Below are 21,151 nucleotides of genomic sequence, written 5' to 3' on the forward strand. Positions count from 1 at the left end.
AAAAGCTCTGAGCTTTTGTCTACCAGGACAGATCAAGCAGACAGAAACAGAGCAATGTTGTTCTGGCTATCCTGAGTGAAGAATGCGCAGACCTGAACAGTGAAGAGACCAAACACCCACTCAAGAAGGACATGGCTCAGCTCTCCACTTGCCCCTCAAGGTCAAAGGTCACTTCTTACAGCAGCATGAAGTTTTGTCCAGAGAAGCTAGACGGTTGTGAAAGAGTGGATAAAGAAGTTGTCTCTGTCAGGCTAGAACCTCCAGTTCACCTACAGCACAGCTCTTTTTCCACACAGGTACACACCCATTCAACACTGGGTTTAAACACTCCACTATCTGCGAGGACACGTGACCCTCAACTCACCTGAAAGGTGCCCCATCAAGTGGCTTCCATGGGCCTTTGTTTAGCTGGCGACCCATAATGACAGTTGTTCCTCCCAGTGATCACAAATCAACTCAACTGCCACCTAGCTCGTCAGCTCTGCAGAAGGCAAAACCTCTTCTTTTTTCTTTTACCAGTCCGGTTAGCTCTCTGCTGGTCCCTCAGTGGTTACCGTTAATGAGTTAGACGAGTTTGAATTTATGCGTGGATCACAGGATTGCCAGTTCTATCAAGGTGGCCCTGCGGAGCCATTATAGGTGAAGAGAGGGCTGCGTGCAGGGCGAGGCAGCTGTTTGGATCCATCTGGTGCATTGGAGTTGAGCTGGGGCGGGTCACAAGGTCACAATGTCAAATCTCATGAAGAATTGGTACAACGCCACCACCACATCCATCTCAATCTCCAGTCTACTAACTCAGCTCATCACAGTGTTTTATTCTTTATTACTCTGTGAAATTACTCATCATTTTTGCATTACAAACTGACTATAATGGAGTGGAGGCAGATTTTAACCTACCATAGTTACTCTTGTTGCTACCAAAGTGTCTCAAGACGAAAAGTTTCAATTCATTTCAACAATAAGTGTGTTTACAAGCACACAAGGAAACCACATTCCTGCTGTAGTTTGTTTACATAAAATGCACGTGGCTGCTGTAGCTGGACTCCATCCAGCCCACCTCCAGATAGCTCATTTGTGACTCACGGGATCACGTGGATGGCGAGTGGCCGTGGCGATCTTTGCATGCGCCACATTGTGTCCTCTGATTCCAGTTCATGACCTGGTAATGTACTGCGTCACTTCCTGTCTTCTCAATCGTTCGTTGGTTGCATTGTGCACGGGGTGTTGTATTCACTTAATATTGAACACTTGGTGTGTTGTATTCACTTTACTTAAAATTTGAACACTTGGGACATTCTAGTCACCTGATAACAACAGTGAGAAACAACCTATATTAAATAAATACAGGGCTCCGCCGATTATTAATATTAGCACGGCCTATATGTTCCCACAGTCAGCACATCTGGTGATGGTCCAGTTGTTGGGATGGCCTGGTTAGCTTTTCTCTGATAGCTAGAACTTTATCAGTGAAGAAGCTCATGAAGTCTTCACCACAAAGGGAAGAAGGGATACGTGGATCTAAAACACTGTGACTCTTGGTTAATTTGGCCACAGTGCTGAAAAGAAATCTGGGGTTGTTCTGGTTTTCTTTAATTAAAGAAGAAAAATAAGCTGTTCTAGCCTTGCGAAGGGCCTTTTTGTGAACTACCAGACAGTCTTTCCAGGCTACATGATAGCTGTCTATTTTACAAGAATGCCACTTCCTTTCTAGTCTTCGCACTTTCTGCTTGAGGGTCCTGATGTGTGAATTATACCAGGGGGCACACCTCCTCTGATTTACTATTTTCTTTTTCAGGGGGGCAACAGAATCAAGCGTGATTCTCAGTGAGGTTGCTGCACCTTCAGCAATAGTCGACCTCAGCAGGGCTCAGATTATAATGATTGATCCCTGGGGAAACACACGGTGGTCCTGGGATCAGCACAGGGATCACTTCCTTAAACTTAGCTACAGCATTATCTGAGAGACATCTGCTATAGTCAGACTGAGCTCTGAGCATAGAAGAATCCTTAATCATAAATGTAAAAGTGATCAAAGAATGGTCTGACAGGAGGGGGTTCTGAGGGAACCCTGACACATGTTCTACCTCAACACCATAAGTCAGGACTAGATCTAGGGTGTGGTTGAAGCTATGAGTTGGTTGGTTTATCTGCTGGAGGAAACCAACTGACTCAAGGAATGAGATGAAGCCATTGCTAAATTTATCATTTACAACATCTACAATCTGGTTGTTTACTTTAAGTTTTATTGTTTCTACATCAAAAATCCAAATGAACATAAACAATAACTATACTGTCAAATAAAACTGTTGAAGACAGGATGTGATGCTGGAGGTCAGGATGTAAAGGAAGAGGAAGAGGAGGAGGAGGATGGCTTTGGGAGCTCTGGAATTGTTGTTTATTTTTTCCAGAACCTCATCTTTTTCCAGATCCATCCACAGAAGCTTTTTTTCTTCTGCTTCTTTGATACTTGAAGCTGCAGAAAAGAGAGAGTGTGTTTTAGATTTCACTGAACATCATCTGAAATCTTCTGGAAGAGGAACAAAGGCGAAAGCATCTCACCTCAAGTTGGAGGATCGCTTCAGAGAGCCTCTGGATCTCCTCTTTGTTCTTTGCCTCCTCATGTTGCCTGAAACGTTGGCTCTCGTTGATCTTGTGCTCCAGCTCTTCGTTCATCTGGACCCATGTCTGAGCGGTCCTCTCCCACCGCTGATGAACATCAGCCAGCATCCTGTTAAAATTCTCTTCTTTAACCACCAGCTGATGCTTCATCAACTCTTCCTTTTGCAAGATCTTTTCATTATATTTTTGTTTCTCTTCATCAAGTACTTTCTGGAACTTTTTTTCTTCCAGAAAGAGCTGCTGCCTCATGGCCTCTTTCTCTTCATGAGATCTTTGCCTTTCTTCCTGCAGCTTCCTTTCAAATTCCTCCTGGATCACAAGGAGCTTCTGATTCAGGCCTTCCTCCTGCTCCATCAGCTCTCTCCTGTGTGTCTCCTCGTTCTCCTGCTGCTGGCTGTGGAGGGTTTCCTCCAGAGAAGCACATTTCAGCTCGCTCTCCTACAGAGCAGCTTGTGTGCTGTTCAGCTGGGTCAGGGCCTCCACATGGGCCACAGTTCTCATTTGTCGCCTCTTCACTGCCCTGCTGAGCTGCTCCTCCTTCTCAGCCAGGGCTTCTCTGAGATGCTGGACCTCTTCCCTCCAAGTCTCCATGGATGATTCTTGCTTCAGCTGCTGAGTTCCTCTCTGAGTCATTGATGCGTCTGCTGGTCACCAGTGTGGTACAAGAGTGTTGAGCTCCTCAGGCGTGTGCTGATGAGGTAGAGCTGATGTGTTTGATCTGCCAGTTCGGTTTGATCCTTTGATTCCATTGATCTGACATGAAATAACAATTTTGACATCAATGACAAAGGAGATCAAAGACTAAAATGCCAACTGAAGATAAAGTTGACATAAAGTTGGAGGGCCAACTGTATTGAGTCGGGGTAACGTATTGCGTCACTTCCTGTCTTCTCAATCGTTCGTTGGTTGCACTGTGCACGGTGTTTGTGTTGTATTAAATTTACTTAAAATTGAACACGTAGTGTGTTGTATTCACTTTACTTAAAATTTGAACACTTGGGACATTCTAGTCACCCGATAACAACAGTGAGAAACAACCCATATTAAACAAATACAGGGCTCCGCCGATTATTAGCATTAGCATGGCCTAACCGTCTGTTCAACTCGGTGTCTTTGTCTGTTCAGCGTGTGAAATGTTTAGTTACTCCTCTGCCTCCTTTAATGAAGGGAATAGGTGCAGAAAGTGTGGTTTATTTACGGCTATGGAGGCGAGACTTGCGAGCTTGAGACGCGGTTCCGCAGCTTGGAGTTAGCTGGAGTTGCGTCAGGTAGCCAGGAGAAGCTAGCTGCTGCGGAGCCGCCTAGCGTAGCTTCAGCTAGCGGCCCCCCGGCAGCAGCCGGCTCGCCAGGGCGGCTGGGAGACGGTTCGCAGGAAGCGGAGCCCCAACAAAGGCCCACGGTGCCCCACCACCCGCGGCTCTTCGTTTTTCCCACTCGGCGACACACCCGCTGAGAAACCGACCCTGGTAATTGGCGACTCTGTTTTGCGCTCCGTGAAGCCGACTCCAGCGACCATAGTTAAGAGCATTCCGGGGGCCAGAGCGGGCGACATAGAAGCCAATTTATGGTTGCTGGCGAGACGTAAACGTAAATTTGGTAAAGTTATTATTCACGTCGGAGCCAACGACACCCGGCTTCGTCAGTCCGAGGTCACCAAAATTAACATAGAGTCGGTGTGCAGCTACGCAAAAACGATGTGGGACTCCGGAGCATTCTCTGGTCCCCTCCCCAATCTGGCCAGCGAGAAGATGTTTAGCCGCATTTCGTCGCTGGCTGTCACGGTGGTGCCCCGAAAACCAGGTGGCCTTTATAGACTATTGGAGCACTTTTTGGGGGAAACCTGGTCTGATTAGGAGAGACGGTGTCCATCCCACACGGGATGGTGCCTCTCTCATTTCTAGTAACTTGGCTAATTTTATTAGACCCAAAGTGACCTGACAATCCAGGGTCCAGACCAGGATGCAGAGTTGTAGTCTTACACACCTCACTGCTGCTTCTATAAAACCCTCATCCACTAACAATAACATATTTAACACTATAGAGGTAGTCACCAAGCACAGAGCAGGGGAGCGGTCAATCACCATAATCGTATTAAAAGCACAAGTTGGAGAAACTAATATCACAATTAAGTGTGGACTGTTAAATATTAGATCTCTTTTGTGTAAATCCCTGTTAGTACACGACCTGATAGCGGATCATCACATTGATTTATTTTGTCTTACTGAGACCTGGCTTCAGGAGGAGGAGTGTGTTGGCTTATGAATATCCATGTAGACTCTCCTCTCCTCTCCTCTCCTCTCCTCTCCTCTCCTCTCTCTCCTCTCCTCTCCTCTCCTCTCCTCTCCTCTCCTCTCTCCTCTCCTCTCCTCCCCTCCCCTCCCCCTACGTGAGCCTGGTCCTGCTCAAGGTTTCTTCCTGTTAAAGGGGAGTTTTTCCTTGCCACTGTTGCTTGTCTGGGGTCAGGCCCTGGGATTCTGGAAAGCGCCTTGAAACAATTTTGATTGTATAAGACGCTATATAAATAAAGATTGATTTGATATGTAAGTTGAACTGGAAGCAGCTTTACAAACAGCAACAGGAACGACACGGGGATTTATTTTAAAAAGTGTCAGAGTGACTGGCTGTATCCTCCGAGAGCCTGAATATGTGGAAAAATGCCCACATCTTTTGTATTTTGGAACAAAAGTAAATCAAATTCAAAGAATAAAACATCGATTGTCAGCATGTCAGATAATATCAGATGTGTGTGAGTAAATATAGTAGATACATAAAAAAAGGACAAATATTATTATTAGTAGTAGTATTGTAAAAAATTTTAATGACAATATTAATTGAGACAGTATTGTTGTAACAGTTTAACCACAGGCTGATTTGTCCTTTCAGTGTTTCTGAAAGGCTGAAATGCACCAGCACTGACCTCTGACCACATTTTCACGTAATATACAAAGATATTGAAGCTTTAATTTCTTTAATTTTCAGTTGTCTTGCAAAAGAATTACGATGAGTGTCCGTGTGGTGTGGTGTCAGGCTTCCATTGTAATTAATAATCAGAACACGACGCATATGTTAAAATCCTTTTTTTCCAAATTTTTGAGACATCTTCCTCAACCCTGACATTCTAGAAAGACCTCTGTAGTCTGGAAGAGGAGTTTATGGACTTGATACATTTTCAAACTTAGAAAGACTCATCAGACCTGATAACATTCATGATCAAAGATGCAGCAACATGAGCGATTTGGGGTTAAGTTCCTTCCTCAAGGACACTGAAAAATTTAGGCCAGGGATTGAACTGGCAACCCTGCGTCAGAACTTTTAAAAACGTTTTAAACGACTTGGTCAAAATGACGACATTGTGACAGCGATGTAGCGTAGCCACTGGCTAACTGCACGGTTGCACCTCCAGACTTTGATCCTTCCAGTTTTACAAACACAAACAACTCTTCAGACTGTCTGTGAGACATTATTGAACCTGAACCTCCAGGAATGAATCATATCACATTACAGGTGATATTCTATAGTGCAGCAGTGGTTAACGGAGGAAGCATGTATGCAAGTGTCATTTTGTGACACCGGTTTCCCTAAGATGGCGCCGGGGTGTGTGACTCATCGTCTGCTGCTCGTCTTTGTTGTAATCTCCTGCCCAGTGCCTCGGGTGAGCTGATCAGCTGTTCCTGGAGCCACCAAAATCTAAGCAGAAGCTCAGAGAGGAGAGAGCCTGCTCAAGTGCTGCTCCTAAATTATGGAACAATCTGCCATTGGACTTTAGACGGCGCCTTCTACAACCATTTTAAAGAACATCCTTTTCAGTATCAGATGTGGATCCAACGCTCGTTGTTTGATAGCTCTTATTATTTGTTTTATGTTCTTTTATACTTATTTTTTTGTGATGTATGGCCCTTTATAGCAGCTATGATTATTTTTATAGTCCTGTATAAATAAAGTTATTATCATTCTTTTATTATTACTCTATTTACTGTACATACATCATGCTTCAGCTCACCCGGTATAATGTTTTTTCATAAAAAGAGCAGTCATTTCTAAACATAATTAAACACATTTGAATGTAAAGTATATTAATACAGACATTAGTGAGAGGTTCCCATGGAAACGGTAACTTTTAGTTTGCCGTAACATATGACTTTGAACAAATGTCACAAACAAAACATTACAGTTGAACCTTTTCAGCTCTCATCACAGAAGCAATTAACACACACACACTAGAAACATGTGAGCTGCTTTCTTGACATTAAACCTTTCTTATTTTTTATTCATTTTTCTTTCTCTCAGTTTCAGATGCAATATTAATGCATAAACATCAATTAGTTGATCAATGAGGGTAAATATCATTAACATGCAATTGTTTTTATTCTCTCTATGTCTACTCTGTCTGCATACTGTGTGTGTGTGTGTGACTTTATTCATATGTGACAGTCTTACACACAAAGGAAAAAAAATGCGTAATTTGTCACTGAAAATGTGGGAAGTTTGTTTACTATTGTCACAATAGGACAGCCAGTCAGACATGTTGGACAATTTATTCAAAAAGGTCGTTACTCTGAATCCATCTAAATCAGCAACATAGTCTAAAAACACCAGGCAGGAATCAAGCCAGACATCCAAAGAATAATGGAAAACACAGGGAACTGGATTCTCTGGGCGTTTAAACAAAGACAGGCTGGAATATCTGAATAGCATCCATGAGTTAAGAAAAGTGACTTAACTTGGGCTCATAACAGGTTTGCAGTCTTTAGGCTAAGCTAACTGAGCTCTTGGCTATTCTAAAATCTCCTCACATTTGTGCGCTGAAAACGTCTTTTAAACCTTTTGACGGCGAGTCATTTCAACCTTGGGATCTATCCCAACAACAATATCAGGAACTGCCTGGAGTTTACTGATATCCCAGGATAACCATCAGACTGTGCGATTCCACCATCTGTTGATAATAAATAAAGAGTAAAAATGACGGTGCCAACAGTTAACATTTCTGCTGAAGCACACATTTATGTTTGCAGACGTTGAATAAATTTAAAGCCAACACATTACGTATGACAGAGGCGAGCCATATTATCTGCGCTGCCATTTTCCTTCACATTCTCCTCCCATCTTTCAGACTGTGCACCTCTACCAAGGTTATCTCTTCCATCAGCTCTTATCATCAGCTTTTCAATTGATCTATTACCCCTGCACCCCCTCCTACTTAATGCTAGCTTGATTAATTATTGTCCCCCACAGATCTTAAAATGGGAAAGCTGCCAGGCAGAATTCTCCAGATTAAGAGGAATTTCTATTGTCTTTGCTCCCTCGAGTTTCAGAGCACACCAACCTGTTTTGAAACACTCCAGGAAGATAAAATTATTTAGTCCTGAACAGATTCTCTTTCAGGATTTTATACAATATACGGCGTGATGGTGGGTTTGTCCTTTAGCTGCTATATGTTGTCTTTGTCTGCAGTAGTCAGCATTCAGGTACATCAGATATTTTTAAATGGAAATAAGAACCAAACTGTCCTTTGCTGTTAGCACCATGAAGTAAGCCTGCTGGCCATCGGCAACATCAGGATGATGGAAGGCTTGTCTGAAGCTTTCACTGTTCAAATCATCTAATTGCGTTTAAAATAACGCTGGATGCGTTTTCAGAGGGTTCCTCATCAATGTGTCAGGGAAAAAAAACATGCCTTGTGGATAAGAAGACATCAACAGTCCATTATTGGCGCTGAAATTCTCACCATCTGCCAACACTTTGAGAAAACGACGTCGCTCTGCCGTCAGCAACCCTGGCCGTTTATTCACAGATCAGGTAATTCAAACAATATGAACACGTGGATACACACACGCTGGAAAAAACGAGCAATTAATATTGATCCTGAACACATCTCAATCTGTGTTTGGAGGGCTTCACTTTGGCTTTATAGGATTATGTTGGTTTGAGTTGAACTCGTCGTTCCCTATGTTTCACATGGACAAAACTAACATATCCCCCAGGTCTTCATCAACAAATATACATGAATTAAAAATATTTGTGAGCTTCCACCAATGAGTTCCTCAGTGGAAATGTCTCATAAATGCTTCGGGGGATTTTCATGCGTGTAGGTAGAAGGGTCCTCCAAGAGGACGAGGCGACGTGAATTACATTTTGAGGTCAGACGTCATCGTGATGTGACATATTCTGACTGCACTCTTTACAATGTCTTGATTGGAATATGTATTTATTCCTACATGGAACATATCAGACAGGATGTCGTCAACCGTCTCAGGGTTTCAGGGATTGTTTCCAAAAATAAACGTTACTTTTGTCACGTTTGGAAGAACAACTGCCGGTTGTTTCTCTCTGTAACATTTAACCACGTAATATGGCAGAGAAGGGGAGAGGTGCTGGTGGTAGGGGGAGGGGGGGGGGGGAATTCTCCCGTGTCTGTGTGGGTTCTCTCTCAGCTTCACCCAGAAATATAAATGTATTTATTTTGTAGGTGAATCAACCACTCCAAATTGACCTTGGGTGTGAATGTGAACATGCCCGAATGTGGACGCACTCCCCCTGTCACTCAAAGTCAACTGGGCTATGAACCAGCTACAAAATACAACAGCAGAGCATTGATGGATTGATGACCTTTTCCTTTCAGTCTGTGGGTGTTACGGAGGTGCTTTTAGCCCCAAACTCTCAAACACTTGTCTAATATTGTTCATCTACACTCAGTTCTGTTCTGTAGTTACTCTGCTTTTACTGAGTTCCAGACAGAGCAGAGCAGAAGTGGTGCATGCGGTGGGATGTGAGGGCTGCAGTGGCAGTCGGTACACATGGTTGATGGGTCAGGCAGGGGGGGCTTTTACCAGACGGTTTGTGTGTAGGGGTCAGGAGTGGCTCTAGCTTCCAGACATCCAGAGTGGTTTTATTTGTGTGCTGTCACCCAGAAAGGGCTCACTTGCAGGAGCGTGGTGGTATGAGACAGATGGTGAAACCATGTGTACTTTCTCTTTAAAGCGCCGCCCACATGTGTTGCCAAATCAGTTCTCAAAGACAGCCTGAATGTTTTAAGGGTGACCTGGTTCATCATCAAACCGAGGATTTCTAACCATCCAATAATTAAATATTTGTCATTCCTGTATTTGCTGTCAATAGAAGCTCTTTTAATCACATTTTCAGGTTTAATAATCTATTTTAATATGGGCACATAATTTTCTCTCACACACATACACACACATAAAATTCCATTATAGCAGTAATCACTTAATTTTTCTGTGTAAAACTGGGCTTTTGTGTAATACATCACTTTGGTTGACCAATCAGTTTTTCCTGGCAATGGTCACAGGGCGTAGGAGTCCACGGGTAGGAAATGAGTTACTAGTCGTGCAGCGTCAATTAAATCTGTCAAAACAGCCCAATCAGTACATTTTTGTCCACGTTAACAAAGGTGGAACAAAGTTAATCCCTGCGGAGTTGGTCCTGGCTGAGTTTGAAATCACCAATTTATTTTAGACTTTTATAATCTTGACTTTCCATCATAATTTTTGTAGCCACTTGCTTACGAGCTCTTTGACAACCACCACTGCTACCCTGGCAAGCTTTCTTTCTTTCCACCCTTTCCTTGCTTGTCAAATGTGGTTGTGGAGCGCCAATCCTGCTCTGTGCCTCCAAGGCGGCTTCAGGCAAGTGTCACTTTAAGTTACACGCCGCACGTAAAGACCATGCACCCAGCTAGCAGTAATAGATCTCTGCAAAATCAGGTCAAATGTCTGCATCTCCCTCACAGCCTTCTGGTGATTGTAACATTCTGGGAGCAGGAACTGGTGAATTGAAAGGAAGAAAAGCCGGCATAATCAGTGAAATAACCTCTAGCTCACCACCCGATCGGTCTCAGAGCTGTGGACTAACGGTACATAAGATACAAAGGACAAGTTTTGCAGCCAAAGACAGGAATGTCCCGACGACAGGATCTTGTTCTATCCGCTTTAACGTAGACAGATTACTTTTTAACTCCTTTCAGCTCAAACAACTCTAAGATATTCTTGGTCTGCGTTTTTAGTGTTTTTAGTTAGTGAAAATCATTGTAAAGTTGCTGATGTTTTCATTTGTTTTTACCCAGAGAAAAGACCTTTCTGAAAACTGTGACCTTGTGTTCCGTTGCTTTGCTCCGTTGAAATGCGAGGAAGAAATTCTGGACCAGTTTTGCATCGAAGGACGTCCTGTAAGCAGAACACTTCAGCTACATCTAGTGGCAACGTCCCTCCCCGTGCATTTAGGGACCGTCTCTGAATGGAAACGGTGAAATAATTTGCTGCAACATTACTGCAGAATATATACAGAGAGAAATGCAAAATTAAGTAAATACACACAAGAATGGTAAAAATGAACTGAAAGATACTTGAAGTGTCTGTAAATCTATTGATAAAATCTCTAAAATGTATAAAAATTGGTAGATTTTTACTGAGTTAATATTTTTTATTGCATAGGTCAAGGTTTTAGGAGGGATTTTGCAATTGCAATTATTATTTTAGTTCCCAGTGTCACTCGTGCTGATAAATAGTCCTGCTCTTAATAACAATGAGAATTGGAAAGAACAAAATAAAAGAAATTGCCATAATGAAGTGATTGAAGCTACTGGGAAAGAGAGAGAACGAACAGTTAATTAGGAAATTAAATACTCAAATGAGAAAAAAAAATAGAATGTTACATTCAGACACTCCCTAACTTGATTTTGTCTTACAAAAAGTGCTATTCATGTGATACGGGCTGCATTGTGATCCAGGAGAAAAGTAATGGAAATCATGGTAATCTAGTGGAATGGAAGATCAAAGGAATACATGAAGCCCCCCCCTCCCGATGGTAAGAGGCACTCTGCTTAGCCTCTTCCACAAAAGAGTAAATCAGTGACATCAGCAGAGCTGTCCTGAGAAAGAGCACAAAGGAAGGTGTAAAAATTCTTCACGGAGGAGCAACAAGGGCAACACGCGTGCAAAAAAAGCCGTGTGTGACCAAGAAGAAAACCGGCAACATAAAAAACCGCAATAAAACCTGTGAACGGTGGGAGGAGGTCACCAGTAGCTCCTGCTTTCTTTAATATAACCCCTTACAAGACCAAACGGATGATTCTAGACAATGTTAATGTGAGGAGAAAACAAAGTTAGCTTTAGTTTCAGGAATAAATGCCGCATCCTTTTTCTCCTTTAAATTTGCTTTTGTTTGTAAATGTCGCAAGGACAGACGGTCCCTCAGGATTATATGTTAATGGTTCCTGCTGTGTTCTGTACTGAATAAAAGCCCATCGGGACTTGGCTAAATTGTATTGTAGGTTCAGTATTTGGGCACACAGCAACACACAACCATTTAAGTGCTGTTTGTTAAACTCAGACAGTTTTAGAAGACAAAAGAATTCCTATTTTCCAAGCTTCTAAAATTAAAAGATCCCTTCAGTTTTGCTTTAATTCCTCCATTTGGCAGTTTGATAGAGTCAAACACTACAAATCAAGAGGACAAGAATCCTATAATCCAGTCCTCCACCCACATATTTCCACTCTCGGTGTATATTTGAACTCTTAATTCCAAGACAACAGAACTGTAAATTAACACAGTATTATTAAAACTCTGCAGAGCACCTATGTAAAATTCCATCTGTAAGATGGTGCGAAACTCACTCGGAAGCTCAACCTGCTGTGTAAGGGGGTCTCTAATCTCTGTGGTTTAACAAAATTCAGTCTTTATGGAATTTTGCCAGTAGCACTGAACACCTCTGTCTGCAACTATGTGCTGGTTTGGCACGAGATGAGAGCACTATCATGCGGGTAGAGCTCCACTGCACTGCATGTACTTTACATTTATTACCCTTTTTTACACCTGATCTCACTTGATAAGAATTACCCAATTGGCTCAAAACTGAGTTTCTCTTCTTTTCCCACATATTATCATTTCAAAGCCTGATCTTCAACCTCATTTTAGAAAATCAAAGAATAGATTAATTTGCTGCACTTAAAATAAAAGGTAATCTCGATCGTCCACTGCACTGCGGTATCATCTGGTATAAAAATGAATGAATTTTGCACTTTCCACCTCATCAACAAAAAAAACCCACTTGGTCAGATGCCAGGCTAAATAAATGATGCCAACTTATGTCTATGTAAATCCCGCATCATTATGTATGGTAAACTACTTGCTTAGTTTAGTTTGTGGTGTACTTTTACATTTCCAAAAAAATCCCAAATAAATGAATATTGAATGGGGGGAATCAAGAGGTGTAATGATTTTAACACTTAAAACGGTGTCATGTTGTCGCAAGGTTGTATATATAGGAAGCTACACAATAGGGTCCAATACTATATGTAGACTATGTAGACTGTGGTGATCGGATTACCTTGATCCTCTGATAATTAGCGTGGATAAACAATACATCACTTTACACAAGCATTATTGTTAAAACAGCATGTCTCACACGACCTGCTTTGTTTTTCAAGAAGTTCCACATGGTTATTTTGGGAGACTTTAATTTATGCTAAGCATGTTTTCCCCCTCTGCGGGGCACATTGACATAATGCTATAAGTCACACTCGACACTAACTATAGCCACAGGCCACTGGTCAGCTCTGTTTTTAGATGACTGTTGAATCATTTGAAAAAAGATGTCACTTGTTTGCTATTAAGTGCTTTGTTGTTTCCAGCCCCGGGCATTAGCTGGCCAGGATAAATAACCTTCTTGTGATGTTACGGACTTATTTCCTGGCTAAAAAACCAAACATGACAGCGTTGCTGCTGCACATTGTTGTTAAAGCATTCCTCTTGATTTTGTTGTCAAAAGAAATGGGGGATAAAAGACATTAATGTTTTACTACCGCCCATAAACATACTTTCAACACAGTTTTCCGATCTCTATATATCAAAATATACGGCTCAGCCATTGGGCCTGCCAGCAAAGATATGTTATCTACCAGGACGTGGGGTTTTTACCGCGCCAGGTCAGACTGTTGTAGCTCTGTCGTTCCAGTCTCAAAAGCCTTAACTGTCACATCCCAGCCGACAGTTAACATGTATAATGTGAGTAAATTTTGCCTTTCATGTCCAATATTCAGTGACCATATTATCTGACATTAACTTGATATTATTTGGAAAGATAGAGAGGGTCTACGGACAGAGGATGTCGCAACTGTGCAGCTTGCAAAGCCCTCTGAGGCAACAACCTTTGTGATTTTGGGCTCTAAATACAATAAACTATTAAACCTCAACCTTGTGTTGCTTCATATTATAAACTATTGACTTAAAAGGTGCTTGAAAATAAGATAAAATAATGTGGACCTTTACCTCCTCATGTAACAAACACACATAAATACACACAGTAGATTATCAATCACAAAGAAGAGGGATTTACACTCTTTTTATGACACACTAGATGCCAGCAATATACTTATATTAACATGCAATGAACACATACACATGCAAGCACCAAGCAAGAGATGTCAGAGTGAGTAAGCCTCCCTCGACAGGCAGTATTTGGGGATTTGGTACCTTCTCGAGGCACTTCTCCTGCTACCAGTCCACATTCTGCTTTTTACTGCCCAACTGAGGGTTGAACCAGAAGACACACATTCATGTGCACAACTGCCTTCCTGGACCCTCCCGGTGTCAACGTGCCAGCAGAGGCTTTGCTCCGATACAAAGACAAAAGATGACAAAGGCTGTATCTGTAAAAAAAAGCAATCCTGTCAGTCATATGCCAACTCCCATATACTTTTCTCTGAAGAAGGTAATTAACACATTTCCATGCTATATAAGTATAATTAGTCACTACATAAATGGCAGCCTGTCATGTAATTATTATTGTGTGAGTAAAAATTCCTGGCCATGAAGAATCTCTGCTCATCTGCCCAATTTAACTTCTGCCAGTGGGAAAACCACTTATTACGATCTGAATTTCAAACATCATGATTTTGTGTACTGTGTAGTTTAAATAAAAAACTGCAGCTGGGCAAAGGTTACAGCTGGAGCTTGATCTATTTTCTCCTCAGTGCATCTCAGGACTCCATTTGTTCCACTGTTGAAGACAAAAAGAAACGGGTTCCTTTGAAAAGAAGAAGAAGAAGGATATCTTGTCAGCTTGATAAGATAGATGGGGCAGTTGTTTAGAGATTGGTCCTGATTGTGTAAGATCGCGACGGGGGTGTGAGGTGGACCGTGTTCTTACAAAGCAAATTGTTCTCAATATAATTGAGTTTCACCAGACAGAGCGTATTTTGGTCCTAATTTACTGCTTCAGTCTGAACATTGATTTGCCTTTACACCAAATTCAAAGCTGTATCATTACATTTGCTCTATTTCTCTCATCAAACTGAGACGATGAGTCAACAATAATTATGTACTAGCTCAGAGGATGATTTACTGTGGCTCAGTTGTGTGTTTGGCCTCCACAGGTCTGTACGCACTCCCTACTACATCTGGTCATGATCCTGATGGGATGAGTGATGCTCTCCTGGGTGATCTCCTCCCACAACTGGGTGAAGGCCTCAGTCAGCTAATGAACAGTCTCTGGTGTGAGGTGGAGGCTGTGGAGGCAGGAAAACAAGCTACTGCAGAGTTAGCCCTGGCTAACCTGTGGAGGTCTGTGTAGCCCTACAAAAACATGCATCTCCAAGCTATCACTGGCTCAGGAATCCACCGGATCTACCAGTTATGGCGTTCAGTGGAACATACCACAGAGGGCGACTGTTGCTAGGGAGTGAGCACAGTTCTATGGATGTTTGGTCCTAGTGCCACTATCATGGAGTCTGTTTCTAACAGTTTGGACAGAAACATGGCCTCACATAACCAGCCTTGATTAGCTCTGTCAATGAAAATATTTCACCTGGTCACCTGACCAAAGGTTATAAATCAAGGGGAAAGGTTGCAGGTAAGACATGTAATCAAGAACCCAGTGGTCATCCTGCAGCATTCCACCAATCTGAGCATCATGGCAGACTTGCAACATTTGAAGGATTGTCTGATTTGATGAAGCTAAGATTTATCTCACTGCTCATCGGCCCCCAATGCATGCAAAAAAGTGAAAAGCTCTGACTTTCTGACTGCACTGTAATCACATAACAATAGCCTACAGGCAACGGTAGATTATTTTTTCCCCCACAGATCTACTTGAGATTATCTACTTTTCACATTTGTTCTTAATATCTGCAGCAAAAGGTTCAGAAATGGAACATTGGACTTATGCCACGTTGCCAACTAACTGTGATCCCTAAATAATGAAGGCAGGGGACAATATGCATCGGCCCATTATTTTTCATGAACTTCGTTTCAACATTTAAACAGCCAAACTGATACACACACTAGTGTGCATCCACCTTTATCGACAACTGTTCCTCTCTGACTCCTATGGAAAATCCAATTTTACACACCACAGGCTTTGTCTATTACTTTCTTTCCCTCCCACTCAATTTTTATAGAGACATTGTGATTTTATTAACCAGTAAATACTCTTCTTGTCACATAGTATGCACAGACATACATAAAGATTCATCAAAGAGAGGCTGAGAGAATAAAAATCAGAATATTAAATCAGAGCGATTAGTTCAAGCCCGTTTGGCTACACAGCGCACAAAACCGTGACTCATCCGTGCATGTATACATGCATACGTGCACTGTTCATTACATCATCACATCACAAGCCAAATTTAAGCTTGGAAGAATGTGTAAAATAATTGTAAAATCTTTTGTGTGACATAGATTCATTTATCTTTATTGTTAGATTTTTAAATTTGTTATATTTCTTTCCTATTGTGGTGGTAGAGGTGACGTCACATGGTGTCATCGGCCCATCATGAGAGAAAACGAATAACAAATTGTCACGCTAAGCATGGTCCATGTTCTCCTTGTTTGACCCATTCATGTTTTCTTTTCCCTTTGATCTTGTCTGCTGTCACTTCCTCTTCCTGTTTCCGTCGTTTGCGATAACATGTCATGCACCTGTGTCTCATTGTCTGCACTCCTGTCTTGTAGCTAAGCGACAGTTTTTGTCTTGTCCTTGCATGTTTGTCTTGTCAGTGTTAGTGTCCAAGCTGTTGCCTCCTCGCCTCATCTAAAATGTTCAGCCATTTTGATTTTAAGTTTGACCGACCTTCCTTTGCCTTTTTTATCTGACGCCCCGTGTACCGGACAGTTTTTACCTTTTTTGGATCCTGATTTTTGTTGGAATTGAGTATTTGAGTCTGGTGAACTAAGGCAGATAGAAATGAGCAGACACAGGCCGCAGATGCCAGTAGAGAGATCAGGCTACCACCTGAAGATATTGAGATGCAGCATTCCTTGTTGAGTTGGGGGTGAAAACATGTTGATGTGTCGGCAGAAATGTGCATCTAAACAGGGTGTTGGAAGCCTGCTGGCAGTTTGGTTGTTTGTGGGCTAAATGGTAGCAAAACCAGTACTGTTAATGAATATACACTATCAGTCCACAACAGATGGGCACATGTATCAAAAATACCGTTATGTAAACAAACATAACAAGAAAAAAAGCTAAAGACAGCTAATTGCTAATCACCATTAGTCGTAATCTATGTAAATTGAAAGCCAGAGCTGCTTATAACTCTATGGTGGTGGACTCAAAACAAAAGAGAACGTTGGCACAATTATTGTCCAAATAACTTACACATCATTAATCCCTGCTGGTTGCCCACATTCTCCACAAAATCGTAAGCAGAGTGGCGCAGCGGAAGCGTGCTGGGCCCATAACCCAGAGGTCGATGGATCGAAACCATCCTCTGCTAAAAGGTTCATGAATTTCCCTGATGTGGGATCGATAAAATTTATCTCATGATCAGTTGTCAATCATGATTGTCAAGAGAGATCATGAGGGATCATTTACCATTATCCCAATAACTTGTAATAAAATCTAAATATGATTAAGAAAAACTTTAGTCATCAGATGTTGTTAAACCCACTATAATGCACAATGAAATCTACTCTTGTGAAGCCAATTCCAAATATAAAGCAGTAACACAACATCAGAGCAGACAAGATAGAAAAATAGATATGTATCTGAAATATGAATATTTTTGTTCTTTTCATTGGTACAGTCTGTTATTATTGTCAAGGTTTAATTCTATAGTGCAGAAAAATCAAGTCATTGTGCATCAACAGTCCAGAGGAAGGTTCAGCAGCCAGATGGCTTCTGGGTGAAAACTTTTCTTTGAGTCTTCGTTCTCAGGTGGCAGCAGAGCCACACTGACTGGAGCAGGGAGAAGAGAGAGTGACCGGGGGGGCAGTTCAAGAATCTTCTTCACTCTTGGGGTGGATGGTTCCAATGGTCCCCTCTGCTAAGTGCCCTGCCCTTTTTAGGGCCAAGAGGTCCTTTCTGGTGCAGTTTCCCATCCAGGTGGGGATGCTCCTGCACTAGATAGGGTGTATAAAGTATATTGATCAGGTTCTGTCTGAAAAACAGACAGGTGTTAATAAAGTGGGTTCAGCTGGATCAAAACGCTGACTGTAAATGTCACTTTGAGCAAAATTCCATCAACGATACCAGCAGGTATTAAAGCTAACGCGCACAGATGCAGGTGGTCAAACTGGTTGGGAGTCATTTTCTAGGTTGTTTTACCCCAAAAAAGAGGACGAGATACTGACTGTTTTTAAAAGTTTACACAAACCAGTGATTTAATGTCCAAATACACAACAGTGTGTAGCAGAACAACAAAATTATGCATGAGTCAGTAAAACAATCGGGCTAGGAGCTAATGAGAGGATGGCCGCCTAGATATGCACAAGGAGATGAATAGATAACAAAATTACCTGGAATATTTATATCCTCTCTTTCTCTTTCATCAATGCTTTCCTCGTAAGACATTAAAAAGCTCCTCTGAGACCTCTTAATTGAGTTCTTTTTCCGAACAGAATATGAAAGGCTTCATTCTTATTCCCTCACCCATTTCATCTGAAGAATGGGCTGATTAAAATACAGAGAATGGAAGTTCTAGTTCATTGCAATCATGACTGACACACTTCTTTGTAGCACATTCCGAAGAATGTGGAGTGTGTGAAAGTTACAGGCATGTTTTCAAGACAAAATGAAAGCAGCACTACTGTCATACACACATTCACTAGTGTGCTTTATCATCTCTCTGATAATTGGATTCTTTATCAAGGGGGGTTGACTTTGTTCAATTTGTCCTAAACTGTCCTTGAATACTTTTTCATGCACACAGGCATCCCACCTGAAAGACATCCACCTGCATGTCTACAGGACAGAGAGACCCTGCCTGCTCACCCTGGTGAACGTCAGGGAGCAGCAGGATGCAGATGCTGCTGGCTCTGCTCTTCCAGGTCATTCCAAACTAAAGTCACACGTCCCCCAACACTTCTCAAATGTTGACTCCTCAAAGATATCAAATGATCTTTGCTACAGGAGAATCTGCTTTCCTGTGCTCTAACCTGCTTTGATAATTATGACCCAAAGGATGGCCTCTGACTTATTCATCACCTTTGCTCAATATTGTTTTTTATTATTTGTGAGGATTGAAAAACTCAAAGTCCGTCCTCAGTGTTACATTATACAGAAGATCCTTTGTCCTCGATTTAATTGAACTCTTTCCTTTGCCCATGTAATATACTATTCCATGCATTTTATTTTCTATTTGACTTTATTTTTACAAATTTATTTTGTATGTTTTTCTGCATGAGCAAGGCCACACAGCATCCAGGTGGATATCTGTCCCATCTTGAATGTCACTCTTTTCCTTTTTTTGACCATTTTATCCTTTGGGGCAAGGTGCCCCCCCGTCCCATAATGCAGCAGCTCATCAAAGGTCCCTATGTGGGCATTTGGGAGCTGCTTAGGGGTACCTCTGCAGTGCACCTTCTCTTAATATAAGATCACCTTTCATATTCTGTTCACACTGGGACTTGAACCAGAAACCCTCTGTTTCTCAGCCCAGTCCCCTACAGACTGAGTGAACATCACTGCTTCATCTGAAATCATCACCTTAACTTACAATTTGCCCAGATGTGTCTAAAATGACCAAAGCGAAATAGTGAGCAGATGGTTTGGCATCTCCAAAATGAAACCTCTTGAAAAGATGTAGGCAGTGCTGTGGACGTGACTGTTCTGCTGTGGAGCGACTCTATTGTTGAGTCACCTGTGAGTCAAATCAAATCAAATCAAATCAAATCAAATCAAATCAAATCAAATCAAATCAAATCAAATCAAATCAAATCAAATCAAATCAAATCAAATCAAATCAAATCAAATCAATCTTTATTTTTATAGCGTCTTATACAATCAAAATTGTTTCAAGGCGCTTTCCAGAATCCCAGGGCCTGACCCCAGACAAGCAACAGTGGCAAGGAAAAACTCCCCTTTAACAGGAAGAAACCTTGAGCAGGACCAGGCTCATGTAGGGGGACCCTCCTGCTGATGGGGGGTTGGGTAGAGAGGAGAGGAGAGGAGAGGAGAGGAGAGGAGAGGAGAGGAGAGGAGAGGAGAGGAGAGGAGAGGAGAGGAGAGGAGAGGAGAGGAGAAAGGGGAGGACAGAGTTGAAGGAGATGGCACAAAAAAAGCATTGTGTGACAAGAGTGCACCTGTGTGTACGTGTGTGTGTGTATGTGTGTGTGAATAAGGGAGGAAGACAATTTCTGCTTTGCTGAGGTGAGAGATAAGGATTATTTCATCCCACTTAGATGAGAATTCAAAACAGCGCCTTGGGACTCCATAGAGCGCTCCAAATGAAAAACAATAATAAAATATGCTCCATTCTTTTTCATGAAAAAACATGTCTTTTTTCTTTTGTTGGAGCATATGGGACTATCAAAAGTATTCTCAGCACTCCGGTGTGTTTGCATGTAAACAGGAAAAATGGCTTTGAGTGATGCTCTGTTGTCTGGAACATCAGCAAATGCATCCATCCATCTGAGTGGATGTGTCCACAGTGGGTTTTCTGTGCTGCCTGAGTGTATGGGTGATACAACAAAACGAGAGGCCCAACTCTCCGTAGATCTCATTAGGCTGGTCATAACATTGCAACAATAGTGGAAGGCATATTAATCCAAGTATTTTCCCTCTGCTGGGACACACCTCAAGCGTTACCGTCAGCTCTGCTCCGGGTTAAAGCTATAGAGTGTGTGTGATTGAACGCTGACAAACTCTGTCATCATTACTGTTTTGCCTCTTAGCGGACGACTTTTTGTTTGGTAAAAAATTAGAGTAGGAGCAATCTTTTCATCAGACATCGGAGAAAATCAATCAGTGTTTTGATTACTTGTTGTCTGACTGAAGGAGAATATCAGCATGTGGCACACAGTGAGTCCGTCCGTCTGTCAGTCAGTCTGGCGGATGTTTAAATTTGAACCCAGAGGCAAAATTTCCCAGATAAGCCGAAAATCCAATTATTAACTGAGGCAAGTTAATAATGGTTATTGCAGGCAGATCAAATTCTAGAAAGAAACAAATGATATTCATGCATCTGTTTGCAGCCACTGATGTCACTCCGCTGTGCATTCTCCATATTAATGAAGCTTTGTGTCACACTAAATCAGATTAGCGCAGCCTTGCATTTATTACAAACACAAGCATAATACC

At 41.9% G+C, this 21,151-nt stretch overlaps 1 protein-coding gene and 1 non-coding gene across 2 annotated transcripts; one reads left to right on the top strand and one right to left on the bottom strand.

The window, feature by feature from the left end:
* Positions 1 to 2,226: 2,226 nt before the first annotated feature.
* LOC130516500 (probable cyclin-dependent serine/threonine-protein kinase DDB_G0278487) lies at positions 2,227 to 4,610 on the bottom strand. The gene is made up of 3 exons (XM_057017604.1): positions 3,818 to 4,610; positions 2,560 to 3,372; positions 2,227 to 2,473 (listed from the first exon to the last, which is right to left on the bottom strand). The coding sequence occupies exons 2-3, from the start codon at positions 2,971 to 2,973 to the stop codon at positions 2,396 to 2,398; spliced, it is 492 nt and encodes a 163-aa protein (XP_056873584.1). The 5' UTR covers positions 2,974 to 3,372; positions 3,818 to 4,610; the 3' UTR covers positions 2,227 to 2,395.
* A 12,666-nt stretch (positions 4,611 to 17,276) lies between these two features.
* On the top strand, positions 17,277 to 17,348 carry trnam-cau (transfer RNA methionine (anticodon CAU)). Its single transcript has one exon. It is a non-coding gene; the product is annotated as a tRNA-Met (tRNA).
* Positions 17,349 to 21,151: the final 3,803 nt, after the last annotated feature.

The sequence above is a fragment of the Takifugu flavidus genome, chromosome 2 (assembly GCF_003711565.1).
Source record: "Takifugu flavidus isolate HTHZ2018 chromosome 2, ASM371156v2, whole genome shotgun sequence".
Classification (NCBI taxonomy): domain Eukaryota; kingdom Metazoa; phylum Chordata; class Actinopteri; order Tetraodontiformes; family Tetraodontidae; genus Takifugu; species Takifugu flavidus.

Excerpts from the sequence above, each read along its gene's own strand:
- LOC130516500 (XM_057017604.1), bottom strand. The coding sequence starts at position 2,973 with ATGGAGCAGGAGGAAGGCCTGAATCAGAAGCTCCTTGTGATCCAGGAG. Across the intron at positions 2,474-2,559 it reads AAGCGATCCTCCAACTTGAG|CTTCAAGTATCAAAGAAGCA; the intron begins GTGAGATGCTTT and ends TCTTTTCTGCAG.